Source organism: Rattus rattus, chromosome 12 (assembly GCF_011064425.1).
Source record: "Rattus rattus isolate New Zealand chromosome 12, Rrattus_CSIRO_v1, whole genome shotgun sequence".
Lineage (NCBI taxonomy): Eukaryota > Metazoa > Chordata > Mammalia > Rodentia > Muridae > Rattus > Rattus rattus.
The window spans coordinates 69,154,188-69,171,622 of record NC_046165.1 but is presented as its reverse complement, the minus strand read 5'-3'; the positions used below and the strand labels follow the sequence as shown (position 1 = coordinate 69,171,622).

Here is a 17,435-nt window from a genome sequence, read left to right as displayed (position 1 = left end):
GTTTACTGATTTGTTTGAGGGTTCACAGCTCATTCCTGACAAAGTGGGGGTGATAACCAGCTCTTTGGCCAAATCCACTTCATCCATGCAGATAGATGGATGAGTGCAGGCAGTAAGGGCTGAGACAAGGAGGGGAGAATTTCCGGGGCAGAGAATCTGTAGGACACATTGCAGTGCTTGTGCTGAGATGGGGAAGAAGACGAGATCTGGGAAAGGAGACTACTGGTTAGCAAGAATCCCAGTACACGGCCCTGGGTTCAGTCCCCAGCTCCGAAAAAAAAGAAAAAAAAAATCCCAGTACACTGTACGCAGCTATACTGGTATGTAATTCAGTACCTGATACATGTTTACCTATGCGATCTGACAGCCATCCTGTGCCTGGGACTATTGCCCCCATGTTTGGGAGCTAAAGCAACAGAGCACCAAAGTTTAAATAATAAATTGCTTTAAAAGGCTCTGTTTACGAAGTATCTTATGCTTGGCTTCTTTCTGCCTCTACATGACCTCGTTGAACATAGGATTCAACCTGGGGCCTTTCCCGGACAATAGCAGCTGTGCTTGAAGTTCTCAATCATTAGGGTGGGCCGCAAAGAATTTAGCATCATTAACAGAAGGGGCAGGAAGAGCCTGTTGGCTCCCCACCTATCCCTCGCTCCTGGAAGGGAAACTGAGGCACAGCCCTCCATCCTCTTCCGAGTCAGGGCCTCTGGCCTCAGCCTTCTGCGGGCTGGAATTTCCGATGTGCACCGCCAAGCCTGCCTTTTTATGGACAGAAGTGGGGTCACTCAGACAGCCTTTGACCTCGAAGCCTTCTGGAGGGAGGAGCAGGGTTGAGGTGCTGCCTACTCAGAACCCACAGATCACCTTTTCCTTTTCTCAATTCCAATCCAGGGATAAAATGTGAAGGTGAGGTGTGAGCATTGAGTCTAGTCTGGCAGTAACCTGAATCTTTTTCCCCTTGGCCGCTTCTGTTCAGCGTGCACCTCCCCACTGGCCGCGTAACACACATAGGTGGCTCTGTAACAGCGACGTCCCAGGAAAAGCCTTGGTTAAACATCAGCTGTCCTTTGTTCCCACGGGTCAGGTCATACTTGTGCCTGTCAGACGGTGACTCTTAGTTTGTTTGGAAAGTAAGGTTCTCTTGAGGCCCCGACTGCAGACTGAGCCGTCACAGCGCCAGGCTACTTCAGACTACAAGGCTACATAAAGTGCTCTTTGTACTGAGCGTGCCTCCAAGGCTGCTAGGGTTTTGAAAGTGTCCCCAGCCCAGGGCTAGTCTTGGACCACTGATGCTAACCAGATGGCTGTGGATAAGGGTGATTGGAGACCCTACCTCCCACTGGATCCTCACACCCTAACTCACACTTGCTAAAAAGGGGTTCTCATAAACAACACAAGCCTGAAAAATCTGGCAGCTAGCTCCCCTGTCCCTCCAGTCCTGGGGGGCTTCCGCAGGGTCTGGGCCTCGAGCCAGTTCCAGGCAGTCCCCAGACTTGAGTGGGGGGCGGGGGTCAGAGTTGTAACCCTTTACTTCCTGCTTGGTCTCCAGCCCGTAGTTTCTACAGGCCCCGGCCTCTGTGGTCTCTCCTCCCCATTTTCCCTTAACCCTTTCCTGCCACAAAGAGGTGGTTGAAGTAAGGGTTTTCAAACTCCAGACAGCCTAGGAGTGTGTGTGTGTGTGTGTGTGTGTGTGTGTGTGTGTGTGTGTGTGTGTGTGTGTGTGTGTGTTTGTGATGTGTGCGTGTGTGTGTGTGTGTGTGTGTGTGTGTGTGTAGAGCACTGCTTGAAATCTCAAAAGAGGGTCTAGATCAACTCTTTAATCCTTCCTTTTCCTTCCTTCGAGGAAGGAACTTTGACCCCTGAACACAAAACTTGGGTGGAAGGTAGTTGCTTCCAAGACCTGTCTGCACCCCCCCTACTCCCCCCCCACCCCCCAGTCTCCTCTCCTTCCCTCCCTCGGTCTCCAGCGCCCCTTTAAGCTATCCAGCAGCCCAGGCGAGTTTATCCAGGGGGCCTGGCTTCGAGGTCGAGGAGGAGGAGGAGGGGGTGGTGGTTGAGGGGGAGGAAGGGCGGCGGGATCTCGGCCGGTTCCACCCCTAGCTACAACCCCTAGCAGGAAGGGCTTGTCTCCTGTGCAGCGGCGGAAAGGGACGGGGCTGGGAGGGCGGGCGCGGAGCGCTGGCGGGTGGGTCGCTGAGCCCGCGGCAGGGAGGCGGGGGGGGGGGGGGGGGGGCGCGCCTCAAGGAGGGGAGGCGTGGCTTAGGCTGCGGGGCTAGGTGGCTGGGGGCCTCGGTGCTGGGACCCGTGACACTTCTCACGCTTTCCAGGGGCGGGAGGGACAGCCATGCTCTTGTCGGGGGGTAAACCCCCAGCGCAGGAATGGTTCATGGTGCAGACAAAATCGAAGCCCCGGGTACACCGGCAGCGGCTGCAAGTCCAGCGCATCTTCAGGGTCAAGGTGACCGCTTTCCAGAGCCGTCCCGACACCCCTTACTTTTGGCTGCAGCTGGAGGGGCCCCGGGAAAATACGGGCAAAGCCAAGGTAAACAGCTTCGTTTTGCTCCTTTCTATCCCTTCTAGTCAGATCCTCTCCCTCACTCCTGAACAGTCAGTAGTCCCCAGAGGTGTTGAGCTTGGGTCCTGCTGCTGGCTTTCAGGGTCTGGGCCTTCCTCCCTCCACATATGCAGCCCCAGCTATGTCCCTCTGCTTCCTTCTTTCTCTTCTGCCCCACCCCTCTCTTGCATGTCACTTCGGTCCTTTAATTGTGCTGGGAGAAGCTCTGCTGAGAGTCTCTTTCTACGAGTCTTCTCTGGTCAGGAACGGGCCCTGATTTTCCATCTTGGGATCAGTTTAAGGGCCTGCATTTTTTGTGGCCTCTGCAACATACGTCTTTGTTCTCACCAAGACTCTGGAAGGCCTCTGTCCTTTCTGTCTGCTTAAATCCTGGGCGGTTTCTCTGAGTACTAGGATCGGAGGAGGGCCCTAGAGACACTGATAGAGCGGTGTTGGCAGTTTATAGACCAGGCATTAGGGCTTGGAGACAGGGAGGGTCTGCCTCAGTCGTCAGAGTCAGGAAGGAGTAGGTTGGTGGAGGTTGGGCTAGAACCTAGGACCCTGCCGCATATTCTTGCTGTGCCCAGCCCCCTCTCTGTGAGGCTCAGGGTAGGATGTGTCTGTTCTGGAAGGTAGTGCCTTGGGATGCCAGGGCATCTTGGGGGGAGGACCACGAACGTTGAGATGAAAGGGCTTGCTGTATGGAGCTGGATATTGGACAGGCCAGGTCACAGCTTGTCCCTTTTACGCTCAACTTGGCTTCTCCCATCAGCCTTCTCTGCTTGGGCTCCTCCCTCTGCTTCAGTCACACCCAAGGGCCCCCACTCCCTCAGATTCCCTTATCTCCTCCTGTAGGAATGCTCTAGGCTTCCTTCTCTCAGATACGTGCTACTCTTAACTCTTTGGCTGAGACTTTACCCATATCTCAAGTTTGTCAGGGCCTAGGTAGAGAAGGCCCAGAACACAGCCAGCAGAAGGACAGGGGAGCTGGGAAATCTCTCTCTAAACGCGCCTAGCAAGCTGCTGTATCAGCAGTTTTCCAGTTCTGACAGAGGTGCTGGGGGAGGGGAGAGGTGTCTGCCCAGAAAACAGATGTGCAGGGGCCCCTTAGTTTCAGAGGCTGCCGTAGGGTAAGCTAAGAAGAGGCTTTTGGGCTCTTTACATTCTTAATCTTTCTATTACTGTAAAGTTACACAGCTCAGCCTTCATGGAGATCTATCCAGCTGACCAGTGACTTCCTTAAGATGGAGACTGAACCCAGGGCCTGTGCCCTCTGCCACTGAGCCGCCTACCTCCCCTGCCCCCTGAATTGCACTGCTTGAGATCCTCCGGGCTGTGTTTCTTGTTTAAACTTCAAGTCAGCCTCAAGCACGTCAGCATTGCTGCCTCTTTGGGCTATGGATTCTCACCCCTAAATTTCTCACTCCAAGCCCTGCTAAGTGGATCCCGTGGCTCTGTCAGTTTCCTCTTGCCTCCCTCATTGCCCTGGAGAGAGGCATTGTTGAAGGTGGAAACAAACTTGCAGATTCCGGGTGACTTCCTTTCTTGTACTGGTGGGGACAGAAGGAAGAAACTCGGGAGTAGGGAGCAAGGGACTGTGGAATGTGGGGAGGATAAGGTTTTCAGGAGGTCTGGATTTGACACGTTGTTGCCACATCATAGTCCAGATAGAGAAGCATAGTTTGAAGAGGCCCAGGTCTAATAATTCAGCCATCTTGAACCTTTTCCCCCTCGTTTGTGAATCAAGGTAATAACACTCTTCTCATGTAAGAGTTGTGAGGGCCGACTGAGACGGAAAGAGGGCATGCTCAAATACTTTGGCAAAAACATAAACAACCACAGGGGGCGGAAGTCAGGTGTTGCGTATCTGGCTTTATAAGGGACCAAGTCTTTCTCCCAGTTTGGTGTTTTGTAAGTTTGATGGCTTTGCTTACCTGCTACGTGAGGATGTCTTGTTTCTCAGAAGAATGGGGTGTGGCTGACTCCTACTGTAGCTGTAGTGACCAAGCCAGCTCAGTCAGTCAACAGGCTCTCCAGGGCAGGAGCAAAGATTGAAAAGAAAAAAGACAATTAGACCACTCGGTAGCCTGACCCCGCCAGTTCTGAGGCTGAGGTTTATTTTTTCTCAGTCTGCTTTTACACCATTTTAATTCCGAGCAAGTAATAAGATCAGTTCTAGGTTAAAGGACAAGCAAGACAATAAACACAGATAGTCAAGGAACTAACAAGGCCATAAACAGAGCCCTGTGATCACTGTTTATCAGGCTTATCAGGATGACTGAGATGGCTGAGCCTACTTCCCTGTCCTAGCCCAAAGTCAGATTCTTGCCTGAAGCCTACTACTTTGTTCTAGCCTAAAATCAGATTCCTGCCTGAGCTAACTTGCCTGTCCCGGCCCAACGTCAAATTCCTGCCAAGCGGGCCCCAAAAGCTCTCCACACTGTAGGCATCTGGAGTTTTTGCCTTCTGGTGGCTGCCTTCCATACTTAGGTCAACTGGCATAGGACTTTTGGGACAGAGGGAAGGAGGACAGTGAGGTCGTCTGCTCTGGTCTGAGTGGAAAAGGGGTCAAGAAAGATGCAGACTCACTTAAAGTAGGGTCCGGCATATTTTTATATTATCTGTGCTTGCTTTTTGAAAACAGAAAATCTCTGTTAAGCTTGTGTTTTTAAGTTCTCGTGCAGTGGCAGGGTTTAGGAACCATCAGAGATGTTACTGAGTATCACACCCTAGGTAGGAAGACAAATCCCGGGGAAGAGGGCTCCTCCGAGGTGAAATCGCCAAGTGGAGAGAGGGGACTTGAACAGTGGTTAAATGGGCCAGGCACCCCTTTGGCACTACTTGGCAACTGACTATGAGAATGCGTTGAGTGTCGCCAGAGAGGACGGGTGACATGGCTACCTCTCTTGTTTCTGGAGAAGATGGATAGAGGTGACGGGGAATCCAAAGACAGCAGTAGTGGAGGCAGCTTGTGGCTTGTTCTTGTTCTCTGCTGTCAGATGGAAATTGGCCCGCCCCGGTACTCAGTGAGCAGAACCCTGGGAATTGATCAGGTGTGTGCTGGATTTGGCTCGCACAAACCCATTGTTAAGATTTTAGGAACTTTGCAAGCTACTGGAGGGCTGTTTATAGCCACTGTGAGAACATTTACACCACAGAAATTGGCAAGTGCTCTAAATCAGGGTTGTGCTTCTTTCCTACGAGCTGATTATAAAATGTTTGCCCACATATCTGGGTCATGACTGAGAACCTAATTTCTTTCTTTTTTTTTCTAAATCTAAGTTTTAAAAATTGTATTATTGGGCTGGAGAGATGGCTCAGTGGTTAAGAGCACCGACTGCTCTTCCAGAGGTCCTGAGTTCAAATCCCAGCAACTACATGGTGGCTCACAACCATCTGTAATTTAATCCAGTGCCCTTTTCTGGTGTGTCAGCAATAGGATGCTCATATACATTAAGTAGATAAATATTTTTTAAAACTTTATTATTATTTTAAATTTTAATTTTGTTTTTGACACAGAGTTTCTCCATGTAGCCATGACTGTCCCGGAACATGCTCTGTAGGTGACAAGGCAGGCCTCCAAACTCACAGAGATCAGCCTGCCTCTGCCTCCTGAGTGCTGGGATCAAAGGTGTGTACTACCACTCCAGCAGTTTTTCTTTTTTTAAATCACATAATTTACATTTAAAAGTTATTCAGCCTTTTTAAAATTCACAAAAGATAACAATTTTTTCCCTGTCCTTCAGGACCTTTCCAGCACTCACGAATCTCCATGTTTCTCGCGGAGCATGAAGATGCTCTTGCCTTTCGACCGATGTCGGATGTTTGCTTTCTTTTTCCTGTTATTACACGTGAGGGGTTAGCTCCCTCACCCTGATACTCCCTCTTCCTTTCCAAGCTGTTTGGGCTCAGTTTTCTAGGTCTATATTTAGGATTTGCTCCATTATTCCAACTGTGCTCCTCATCCACAGAGGAAGTCCTCTGGGGCCTTGGTTTTCTTTCCCCTCAGGTGAGGGGAGCTCAGGCCACGAAAGGCGGGGCAGGGATCCCACTATCCACTTACGAGCATGTCCTGGTGACCTCACTTCCTTTCAGTAGACCCCACCTTCCGGAGGTCCCACCATCTCTCAGAGTGTCCAGCTGAGGACAAGTCCCTACAAATTGGTTTTGGAAGAACGTTCCAAACTCTAGCAGCCAGTCTATGTAGCTGCAGGTAGTCCCTTGTGGACAGATGCCGCTTTATGCTGTATCTGTTACCTCAAGGCTTCAGTTTACCGATCTCCTGACATCGGTTATCTTGTTCTTTGTTAAATCCATTCTTTCTTGGGTTGATGGAGCTTATCCACTCGTAGTCTCCTTTTCTCTCCTTTCTCTTCCCGTTCGTCTCTTCTTTTCTTTTGATAGTGTCTAGTCATGTGGGTGTCGTCCAGGCTAGCATCAACTTAGGATGTAGCTTAGGCTGGTGTCTAGCTCACAGCCTTCCTGCTCCGGTCTATTGAATACTGGGATTTCAGGTATGCAGCTGGCACTCACTCAGTGGTTTTATCAAATTAAAAGGATGGTGCCGAGCAAAGGGAATTCTGAAGCGAGACATAGTTTGCTTCCTGAGTCACACGCAGTATGGACGAACCGGTTCCTGTAAAGACAGTTGCAGTCAGTGTTCAGTGATGACTGTAGAAGAGATGAGTACATGGTCCAGGACACTTTTCTCGGTTTCTTTGATTTGAAGATTGCTCAGTAGAGCTGCTATGCTCTGCCTGGCCCTACGATATTCGCGTTACAATGTAACTGGAATCGTAAGGGTAGTAAGAGGGATGGCTGTTAAGAGGTGGGGTGTTAAGATGGGATGGGCTCTTTATATGTTTGGGGACTCTCCTGCCTGTTCTCTGTCTCAACATGGGTTGATGCTGGTGCAGTGCTCTTGGGTTTCACCGTCTCTAAAACCTGGAGCCAAATGAAATTATGCTCAATACATGTGGTATTTTGTTACGGCGGCAGAGAGTGGGTCAAGTGGCTTCCATATATTATATATGGGATATATAATATATATATTTCCCCCAGGACTGAGGCTTGTCCATGAAGTCGCATGCTTACTCCATGTATCCTAGGAGGAAAGGTGTTGTAATCTACATGTCTAGGCTGCACATCTGAAGGTCACTTGATTGGTAGTTTAGCTGGTATTGAGTGATAAAGGGAGACATTTCTTTCAGAGATGTGACAACAGCACTCCACATCACTCCTTGACGTCTAGCTTCCGAGAAGCAGCCTGAGGCTGTTCTTGTCCTGCTCTTTGCCTGAGATGTTTTCCCTTGGGCAAGTTTGTAGTGCTCACCGACGTGCTGAGTCTTCTCGGTGACCCAGCCTTGTGTGGACATCTGTTTTCATTTCCTGTGTTGCTCCGTACTCTCTCCACCTTCTCCTGGGCTTCATGGTCTTCGGTCTAGAGGATTTGGGCTGCTGACCCTTCCCACCCTCCTTCACCTTTTGAGTTCCTGTCTTTATGAGCTTTCTACGTTTTTCACGTTTTATTCTATTTTTTCTTTGCCTTTTCTGTTTTTTCAAAAGTTTATTTGGTTCTGTATTTCATGCGTGAGTGCTTTGCCTCTGTGTGTTCCTGCACACCAGAAGAGGGCATCAGATCCAATGTGAGCCGCTCTGTGGTGCTAGGAATTGAACTCAGGACCTCTGGAAGATCAGCCAGTGGTCTTAACCACTGAGCCATCTTTCCAGCCCCCAGCTTTTTCTGTTTTCTAAGTCTGGCTTTTTATTTTCCAACAGTCTTTCTGTGTAGCCCTGGATGTCCCAGAACTTGCTGTGTAGACCAGGCTGGCCTTGATACACCTTCCCCTGCCTTTTAGTGCTGGGATTGAAGGCACGCATCACCAGACCTGGCTAACTCCAGCTTTTTGCCTGACCGTCTTTCAACCCTTTTCTTGAGTCTTTCATTGCTGTTACCACCTTTTAATATTGGAGTCATATGTGTTCTGTTTTCAAAAACAGTGTCCTATTTACTGTGTGACATATTGTCTAATATGCTTCTGAGAATGATATAAGCCTTTTGGAGGTAGGGAAGTCTGTCCGTCTGTCTGTCTGTCTCTCTAAGAACTTGGCCTTCCGGTTCCCTTCACTCTGCACTGAAAGCTTCATGGTTCTGTCCCTTGGCCTTTTTGTTTTCCTTACGTGCATATTGGGGGCCCTTGAAGGCAGACTGAACATTGACTTATAAAAAGGAAGGAAGGGGCTGGAGAGATGGCTCAGCGGTTAAGAGCACTGGCTGCTCTTCCGGAGGTTCTGAGTTCAATTCCCAGCGACCACATGGTGGCTCACAACCATCTGTAATGAGATTCAGTGCCCTCTGCTGGTGTGTCTGAAGACAGCTACAGTAAATAAAAAAAGAGAATTGTTTAAAGAAAGAAAGGAAAATCCTGGGGCGTTGTAAGCACGCATGGCGTGACATTGTTCGGTGCTGATGGTTTCATTTACTTTCGAATTGACAGAAGATCTGTGGAATATTGGGCAATATGTTTTTACAGATAAAATCACACTTTTTCGATGTTTCCCCTAATTTTTGGCGTCGTTTATCTATAGATTGTTCAAGCCATTTTCTGGACTGTAAATACCTGCTGTTTCCTTGTCTGGTTTTGCTTTTCAGCGTATATATCTACATGGGTAAGACTGTAGACTTCACGGCCATTGTGCTGAGTGTTCATGCCTGTATGTGAGCTTGAACATGTGATTTTTCTCTCATCTAAAAGGAAGATAATGAAGGCTGCCTTTGTAGGGCTGAGGGAGGAATACATCAGATAGTCTATGTGCCCAGCACCTAATAAGGTCTAAATAAATATTAGTTCATTTTTATTGTTTTCAAAGTGATCTCAATTACACCGTTCATAAGGATGGTGAACTACTGATGGAACAATAAATATCTTAAGCTCTCTCTCTGTGTGGCGAGAGGGGGAGGGGGAGGGCGCCTGGGCATGAAGAAGGTGACAGATCCCCTGGAGCTGGAGTCATAGGCTGTTGTGAGATGTCAGACATGGGTTCCAGGAATTGAATTTGTGTGCTCCCCAGGAGCAGCAAGCACCCTAAACTCTTGAGCCATCTCTCCAGCCCCTCCCGCCTCCCTTTTTGAGGTAGCATTTCCCCCTAAACATGGAACTGACTGACTGACTAGACTGGCCAGTGAGCCCCTGGGATCCTTCCATCACTCTAGGGCAGAGGTTCTCCACCTTCCTAATGCTGCCACCCTTTCGGACAGTTCTTCAAGCTGTGGTGACTCCCAACCATACGATTATTTTGTTGCTACTTTATATCAGTAATTTTGCTATTGTGAATTGAAATTCGAATATCCGTGTTTCCCCGCTGGTTTTAGGTAACCCCTACAAAAGGGTCATTTGACCACGCCCATAGTGGGGTCGGGACGCACAGGTTGAGAACCACTGCTCTAGGTGCTGGCGCTCTGCACTTCGGTTCTCATGCTTGTACAGTAAGCATCTTTACCCACAGATCCATCTCCCTGATCCCATTTAGAAAAAAAAAAAAAACAAAAAACTATATGCATTTATTTTATGCTGAATTTATTCCCGTGCCATGAGTTTTTGTTTCTTCAGTTTCTTCTGGGGTAGCTTTTTCTTCTGTGCAGCCTCCTCTTCTGGCTTTGGAACGATCTGTTCCTTCTCAGTGAGGAGCATCTCCGTGTGGCCGGGGGGGGGGGGGGCTCATGGCTGGGTTAATCCGGCCGTGAGCTCTGTAGGTTCGTCAGCGCCATCTTAGGAGCCGTGTTCACCTGGATGTGTTCAGTGACAGAGAATCTCTGTCTAAACCCTTCAGTTCAGCATTACTATGCATTTTAAAACATGTGCAGCAAAAATTCAGCACTCTTTTTGGCTACCGACCCCGTGTCCAGCCCCTCTGTTTGGCCTGGGCACACCTACTGACTCCACCATTATACAACTGGAATGGCACACACTGCTTCTTTAAAATGACATCCTTCAGATACTTGGTGGCTTTGCGGATATGCATACCCTGATGGCTGGGGCAGTTTCCCGGGTGTTCTTAAAGTGAACAGGAAGGTTTGAACCTCTTGATTTGCATGATCTTGTGGGGTTTTCTGAGTCAAGGGAATGGCGGACCATATTCACTGGTCACCTCTGGCCGCTAATAGGAAGAGGGAGCGCCTTTTTTTTTTTTAAGAAATTGCCCACGATTTCTTTTTGTTTTTTCACTCAACCTGCCTCTGACTTTGCATATTGCTTTTGTGTAGTCGGGATGTGGGGTGCACGGGGATGGGGAACATTTGTTAAGGTGAGCACTGTTTGCACATTTGCTCTCTCTTGTTAGTGAGACCAGGTGAGGTTCAGGTGGGATAGACCAGGTGAGGGTCAGGTGGGATAGAACATGTGAGGGTCAGGTGGGATACCCTTCAGATTTTGTTGACAGTAGTTACAGTCCGGGAAGGAAGTAAACACAAGCTAAATCAGGGGGAAATGCCCTGTGCCCTGAGCAGAGGTGCTAGCATAAGCTTCAAGATGGCGGCTAGAGATTTAAAAAGGGCTATGGACCATTTGTCATGGAATGGAGCTGTCAGGGAGGGTAGGAAGGGGGGTGCTCTGAAGGGTGTGGATGTGAAGGGGCACATGGGGGACCTCAGTCCACTTGGGCTGCTGTTTCTGAGACTGCTTAGGAGCTTTTGGAGATCACTGGGGTACGCTGGTAGGTAGATGTACCCAGCCGCTCTCCCTGCAAACATGAGGGCTGGTTAGCCAGAGAACTAGAGGCCCTCCTCCTGGTCAGACATAATGTGAATCTGTTGGGTATTCGTCTGGACACTGGCCTATCAACTTATCTCCACCACTGGGCAGCAGTTGCCATGGTTACGGGTACAGGTCATGCTGGAGAGCTTCTGGAGGGGGATTAAGCTGGAATCCTACAGGATTACCTGGAAGTCACTGTGCAGTCAGCCACAGGGGCTTCAGAGAGCTCTGGTTTCAATCAGGTAGACGTAGGCTATGATCTGGTGCAGACACTGTTGAGCTGTGTGTACTCGGGCAAGCTTTTATGAGTCCACAGAAGGGGGGCAAGCTGTGCCAGGCGCTGTCCTAGTAAGCCAAGCTCACTTAGTTCACGGAAGCTTCCAGTAGACTCATGAGGCAGGGATGGATGGGGAGATACAGCTGGGAGGAAAGAATTATTAACTTGCCCCAGGCTGCCCACGTTCTCCGCACATGAGAGTGCTTCATAGTCTATAGCTTTCTTCCCCTCAGGTGCCACACAGACTTGTAGTGCCAAGCGGACTTAACTTGCCATGCTCTAGGTGAAGACATTGAGGTCCTGAGAAGATGACAGACTTCCTACAATCCTTCCTTGTCAGTTGAGGCCAAATTAGAACTAAGCGTGAGGTCTCTTGACTCTAAACTTGGATCTTTTTTTTTTTTTTCCTCGGAGCTGGGGACCGAACCCAGGGCCTTGCGCTTGCTTGGCAAGCGCCCTACCCCTGAGCTAAATCCCCAACCCCTAAACTTGGATCTGTTCTTCCCTCTGAGTTCTCATCCATTCTGTCACTGTTTCTTGTAAAGAGGGGGCGGGGCAGAGGGAGAGCATCTGGCCTTGGTGGTGCCAACATTGGCCAGCTTGGGCTTAGCGAGAGGTTGGCTTTTGAGGTATGGCAGACAGACTGGGGTTAGCCACTAACAGAGGACTGGTTCCCTTTGTTCTTTCCCGTCTGCCCAGGAATATCTGAAAGGTCTGTGCAACCCAGAGCTGTGGAAGGAGGTTCGCTACCCGCCAGTCCTGCACTGTGCCTTCCTTGGGGCACAAGGCTTGTTCCTGGACTGCCTCTGCTGGAGTACCCTGGCCTACCTGGTGCCTGGTCCCCCTGGCTCCTTAATGGTGGGTGGGCTGACGGAGTCTTTTACCATGACACAGAACTGGCTGGAGGAGCTGGTAGCACGGCTGCGCTGGGGCCCTGCCCCAATGATCACCCCCAGAGGGGTTTGGGAGACAGAGGTGACCCGGGCTTTTGGGGCTCTGGTGTGGATCCGTTGTGACCAGTATGCAAGAGACCTGCTGCAGCTTCCTCCAGCAGTCCAGGAGCTGCTTCTCAGCCTGGTCCGAGATGCTGCTGGCAAGGAAGACATCATTGAGTGGCTCGGCCATTTCGGCATCTCTGGCATTTACCCTAAACCACCAGACTTCCTGATCTGCCCTGCCCTGCAGAAGAAGGAAGGCTCATCCCTGGTAACCATAGGAGAGAGCCCTGTACCCCTCCAAGAGATAGGAACCTTGAATCGGGCTTCAGAAAATTCGAAGAAATTAACAGGTTTGGGAGCAGCTGGGTCCGTGGTCCCAGCTCAGAGCACTCCGCAAGACACGGCACAGCAGCTAGTACGGTAAGTACCGGAGAGTGGGTTTTCTCCGCCCCTATCCCCGATTCGGATCCCCAGGAAATAGTAATTCGGGACCAAATTGCTGTTCTCACCTTTTCAACGAACTTGGGCTTTTTCCAGGGACGGGTCCAACAAGCAAGGTGATGATAGGAACAGTGCCGGAGAGGAAGGGGCCACTGCACAAGACAGTGCCGGGGAGGAAGGGGCCACTGCACAAGACACCAGCAGCCAGGACTCTGCGAACCATACACAAGCCGTCTTGCAGCAAAAGCAGGGACAGAAGACGGAAAACAGAATCTCATTGCAGTCGCCAGCTCTGAGCGTGTGCCCATCCTGGAAGGCCTGGGCCCCAGGGCCAGCCTTTGGGCCCTCGTGGCCGGGGACCATTGCTGCCACCTTCTGGAAGATCAATGAACTGCAGTCTCTTCACCTGGTCTGGCTCCTGTCCCAGGCTTGCTTCAATTTCCCCTTCTGGCAGAGGCCCGTGGGCCCCATCCAGCTGAGGCTGCCAGGACAGAATCCTTTGCCCTTAAAGCTGGAATGGAAGCAGAAAGAGCTGGTTCCTCTGCCCACTGCAGAAAGCCCAGCTTGTCGACCAGATGGGGACCTAGGAAGGGAGGCAGCCCTAAAGCATAGCCTGAGGCCAGAGACCCCCACCAAAATCGTCAGTTTATCAGTGGTGCCAGGAGATTGTGGCATCAAAGAGAAGGTTAGCCCAGGACTTTCGCAAGTAGGGCCATCTTCCACCTCTGTACCCCAGGCTGGAGTTGAGCTGGGAGATGAAGGAAGGCCATTGTCAGACTGTAAGGGCCTGGAAAAGCTGTCCTCTTCGGCACTGTCCACAGAGCAAGGGGGACCCAGGATTCAAGAGAAGCCAATGGCTCAAGCCGGGATGACAGGTCAGTCAGTACCTGACACTCCAACAATGTCTGAAGCTCTCGAAGTGACCACAGCTGCCGCAGTGTCCAAAGTTGAACGCACACCCACTGAGGGGCTGCCTGCAACTCCCAAAGTGCCTACAGCCCTGAAGAAGCCTGCAGCGTACGCAGAGCCTACAGCTCCCCAAGTGCCTTCGGCTCCGACAGAGCCAGCAGCTCCTGTGGTGTCCACAGTCCCAAAAGCAGCTGCCACCCCCACCACCCCCCAAACTCCCACAGCTCAGAAAACGCCTTCAGTGAAAACCCCCGCAGGCCCCCAGACCCCCAAAGTTCAAACTGGGATCATTGCTAAAGCAGAGTCTACAGCCCCCAAAGCGCCTGCAAGGCCCCCAAGCACCTGCGGCTTCTAATGCCTCCAGTGCTTCTAAAACACCAGAGGCTCAGGCGTCTGCCATTGCAGGGCCAACCGTGGATGTAACCAAACTCCTGAGTGAGGAGGTTCAGGCCTCAAAGTGTAGAGCCACCATGCTGAAGGGCCAGGGAAAGCCTGGGAGGCAGGGTCTCCAGTCCAGTAGCACCATGGCCTCCAGAAGTAAGCATCAGTTCCTGAAGGAAGGACTTCTTGGGGCTTGGGATGGGACCCAGAGGCTGTCACCTCACTCCCAGGGCACCAGCATAGTGACCAGCTTCCAGAGGTTCAACGAGGCCTTGAACACACCCTTCGAGATGAACTTGTCTGAGGAGCCTGGGAACCCAGGGCTGAGGAGAGTGGTCATCGATGGCAGCAGTGTGGCCATGGTGTGAGTAGCAATGGACTGGACGTGCCCGGGGAGGTGGGCAGGCACTCACTCCTTCCAGACCTTTTTATGGGAGCAAAAGGTAGAGGGAAGGGGCTCATGCTGAATGGCTACTTCATGGTAGGTCATGGGTACAGAATCGTCACAGAAGACAAGGTCTCTCTTCTTAGATGTAGATAGGGTCTGAGAGGTGAAAAATGTCGCCAATGGTCTCTGAGTCAGCCAAGGATTTATTTGGCCTTTGGGCTCAGATCTATCTGCTGCAAAGGTCCGTGTGCTACCCAAGCTGGTTTTTCAGTAGCTCAAACTCCAAGACCTGGCCCCAAACCTACTAGAAGCTTTTCCGTACCGCAGCCTGCCTGAGATTGTTCTGCATGCTCAGTGCTTCCTCCGTGCATGCTCAGTGTTGTAGAGGCGTGAGTACAGGGATGTGTCTCGGCTGTCACACGGTCCAGTAGTTATTTGTGCCAGTCAGGCTCTTGGCGCACAGTAGGTGGTCAGGATTTTTTTCCTCTGCCTTAAGTTCTAGGCAGCTGTTTGAAGACAGGGCTGCAGGCCGGGTCTGATGGCGCACACCCCTTTAATCTCAGCATTCAGGAGGCAGAGGCAGGAGGGATCTCTGTGAGTTCAAGACCAGTCTTGTCTACATAGTAAGCTGCATCTAGAACAGCTAGGACTTGAAGGAGAGACCTCATTTGGGGAGTTGGGGTGGGGTAGGGAGAGGGTCATGCTGACATCTTTGGTCCTTTTGAGACATTACTTGCTTGGGTCTCAGGGCAGGGGATGAATAGCGGAGCAGGGTCTTCTGGGAAGTAGTTTCCTCATTCCCGCCATCCCGCAGACACGGCCTACAGCACTTCTTCTCATGCCGAGGCATCGCCATGGCAGTACAGTACTTCTGGAACCGTGGACACCGAGAGATCACTGTGTTCGTGCCCACCTGGCAGCTGAAGAAGAACCGGAGGGTGAGAGGTGAGACTCGAGCACTGCCTGGCCCTTTCCGAGCTCACCTGACTTTTCTTTGCCTTGCCTTCGTGGCCCATTCTTCCACCACCCCACCCTGGTCTTCCCCGTGTAGCTCTCCCGCTATCTCTGTTCTGTCTCTGCCCTCAGAGAGCCACTTTCTGACGAAGCTGCACAGACTCAAGATGCTGTCTATCACTCCTTCCCAGCTGGAGAACGGCAAGAAGATCACCACTTACGATTACAGGTATGCCGGGCCCTGTCCTCCGCTGGGCTCGCCTTGGGGGGGGGGCGGGGGAAGGGCGGGGACGGGGGCGGGGGTGAATGGAAACAAACGAGGAGGTGGCTGAAGGTTGGCTCTTCCCAAGCACGAGGTTGCTGCCATCTTTGGACGTTGGGCGCTGTGCTCCCCGAGTTTACCAGCTTTCTCTCCGTGTTCTCAAGAGGCTGTGCGCTGGTTCACGAGCACGAAGCTCGTCCAGCCCACTGCATCGGATTGCGATTTGAGATGCTGATTTGCTAATTTGAGGTGCTGATGAGCGAGAGGCTCAACCAATTAGCATTCGAGGTAGCCTAGGCTTTTCGGCGTCAGTTTGGGTTCAAGTTCCTATTCCAAGGGATGCCTTCAATCCTTGTTCCTCAAGCTGTGATGCTGGGAGCACGCCCAGGGGAGTCTGTGACCCTGCCTGTACGAGAGCAGGGAAGGGAGGCCCAGATGCCCAGCCGGCAGGCCTTGACTTCCCTCGGGCACCTCGCATGTTAAGTAGGGAGAGATTCCGTTTCTTTCCTGTGTTCCCTACAATCTATACAACCTTTAAGCCTGTGAAGGTCTGGGCAGGGCCAGTTAAGTTTCCCATCTCCCAGATCTGACTCCTGAGTGGGTTCCTTAAATCCTCTAAATCCAGGCAAGGACTTTTCTGTTGATGCGCCCTCTGCTGGTTACTTGGAGAACAGCATGTGAAATCCCAGGGAATGCCCTCGACCACCCACCCCTCCTTAAAAGGAAAGTGATCGGGTTGGGGATTTAGCTCAGTGGTTAGAGCGCTTGCCTAGGGAAGCGCAAGGCCCTGGGTTCGGTCCCCAGCTCCGAAAAAAAAACCAAAAAAAAAAAAAAAAAAAAAAAAAAAAAAAGTGATCCTAGGGAGAATAGGTTTATTAAGCCATGTGATTTAATGTGTTGGTATGATTGTGGATGTATGTCTTGACACTGGGTGTGGTACTGTGCCTTGATGAAGAATACTGCGTGCTGTGTACTAGGCACTGAATTAGACTTAGAAGCATTACCTCAGTTTAATTATTACAGCAACACGGGGCACGTATTTCATCCTCATTTTACAGGTGACGAAATGGGGGTGGAAAGCACCCACGTGCAGAGGATGGGTTCTGTGTTGCGTGAACCTGCGTGTGTGAGAGGGGGTGTGGCTATGTATACATTTGGAGGTCTATGTAACCAAGTACACCTTCTGGGGTTGCTGGGATCCCAGACGGACATGGAAGAGAGGATATACTCTGTGGCTTTGGCTTGATTACAGAGAGCAGAGATTTGTCTGACCCTCCAGGGAGTTCTGGTTCATTTTCCAGAGGGCCCAGAAAATGAGAGGGGTGGTGGCTGGACATTTAGTGACTTCCTTTATTTTTGCAGGTTCATGGTAAAGCTGGCAGAGGAGACCGATGGGGTCATTGTCACTAATGAGCAGATTCACATCCTAATGAATAATTCCAAGAAACTGATGGTCAAAGATCGGTGAGACCTTCTAGGGACTAGCACCTCTATTTCCCAGTGATGTCAGACAACCGGTGGCAGAGATGTGGGGCAGGAAAGGGAGCCTTAGAGTAGGGCTTTGCTAGTGCCTGCTGA

General features: G+C 50.9%; 1 protein-coding gene across 1 annotated transcript in view; it reads left to right on the top strand.

Annotated features, from left to right (window-relative positions):
• The first annotated feature begins 2,252 nt into the window (after positions 1-2,252).
• The window catches only part of Nynrin (NYN domain and retroviral integrase containing), a 22,773-nt gene continuing 7,590 nt past the window's right edge, over positions 2,253-17,435 (top strand). The window contains exons 1-7 of the mRNA XM_032917880.1: positions 2,253-2,542; positions 12,284-12,942; positions 13,060-14,197; positions 14,256-14,617; positions 15,456-15,586; positions 15,728-15,824; positions 17,220-17,321. Coding sequence (XP_032773771.1) covers positions 2,345-2,542; positions 12,284-12,942; positions 13,060-14,197; positions 14,256-14,617; positions 15,456-15,586; positions 15,728-15,824; positions 17,220-17,321 — 2,687 coding nt within the window. The 5' untranslated portion in view covers positions 2,253-2,344. The remainder of the gene's footprint in view (positions 2,543-12,283; positions 12,943-13,059; positions 14,198-14,255; positions 14,618-15,455; positions 15,587-15,727; positions 15,825-17,219; positions 17,322-17,435) is intronic.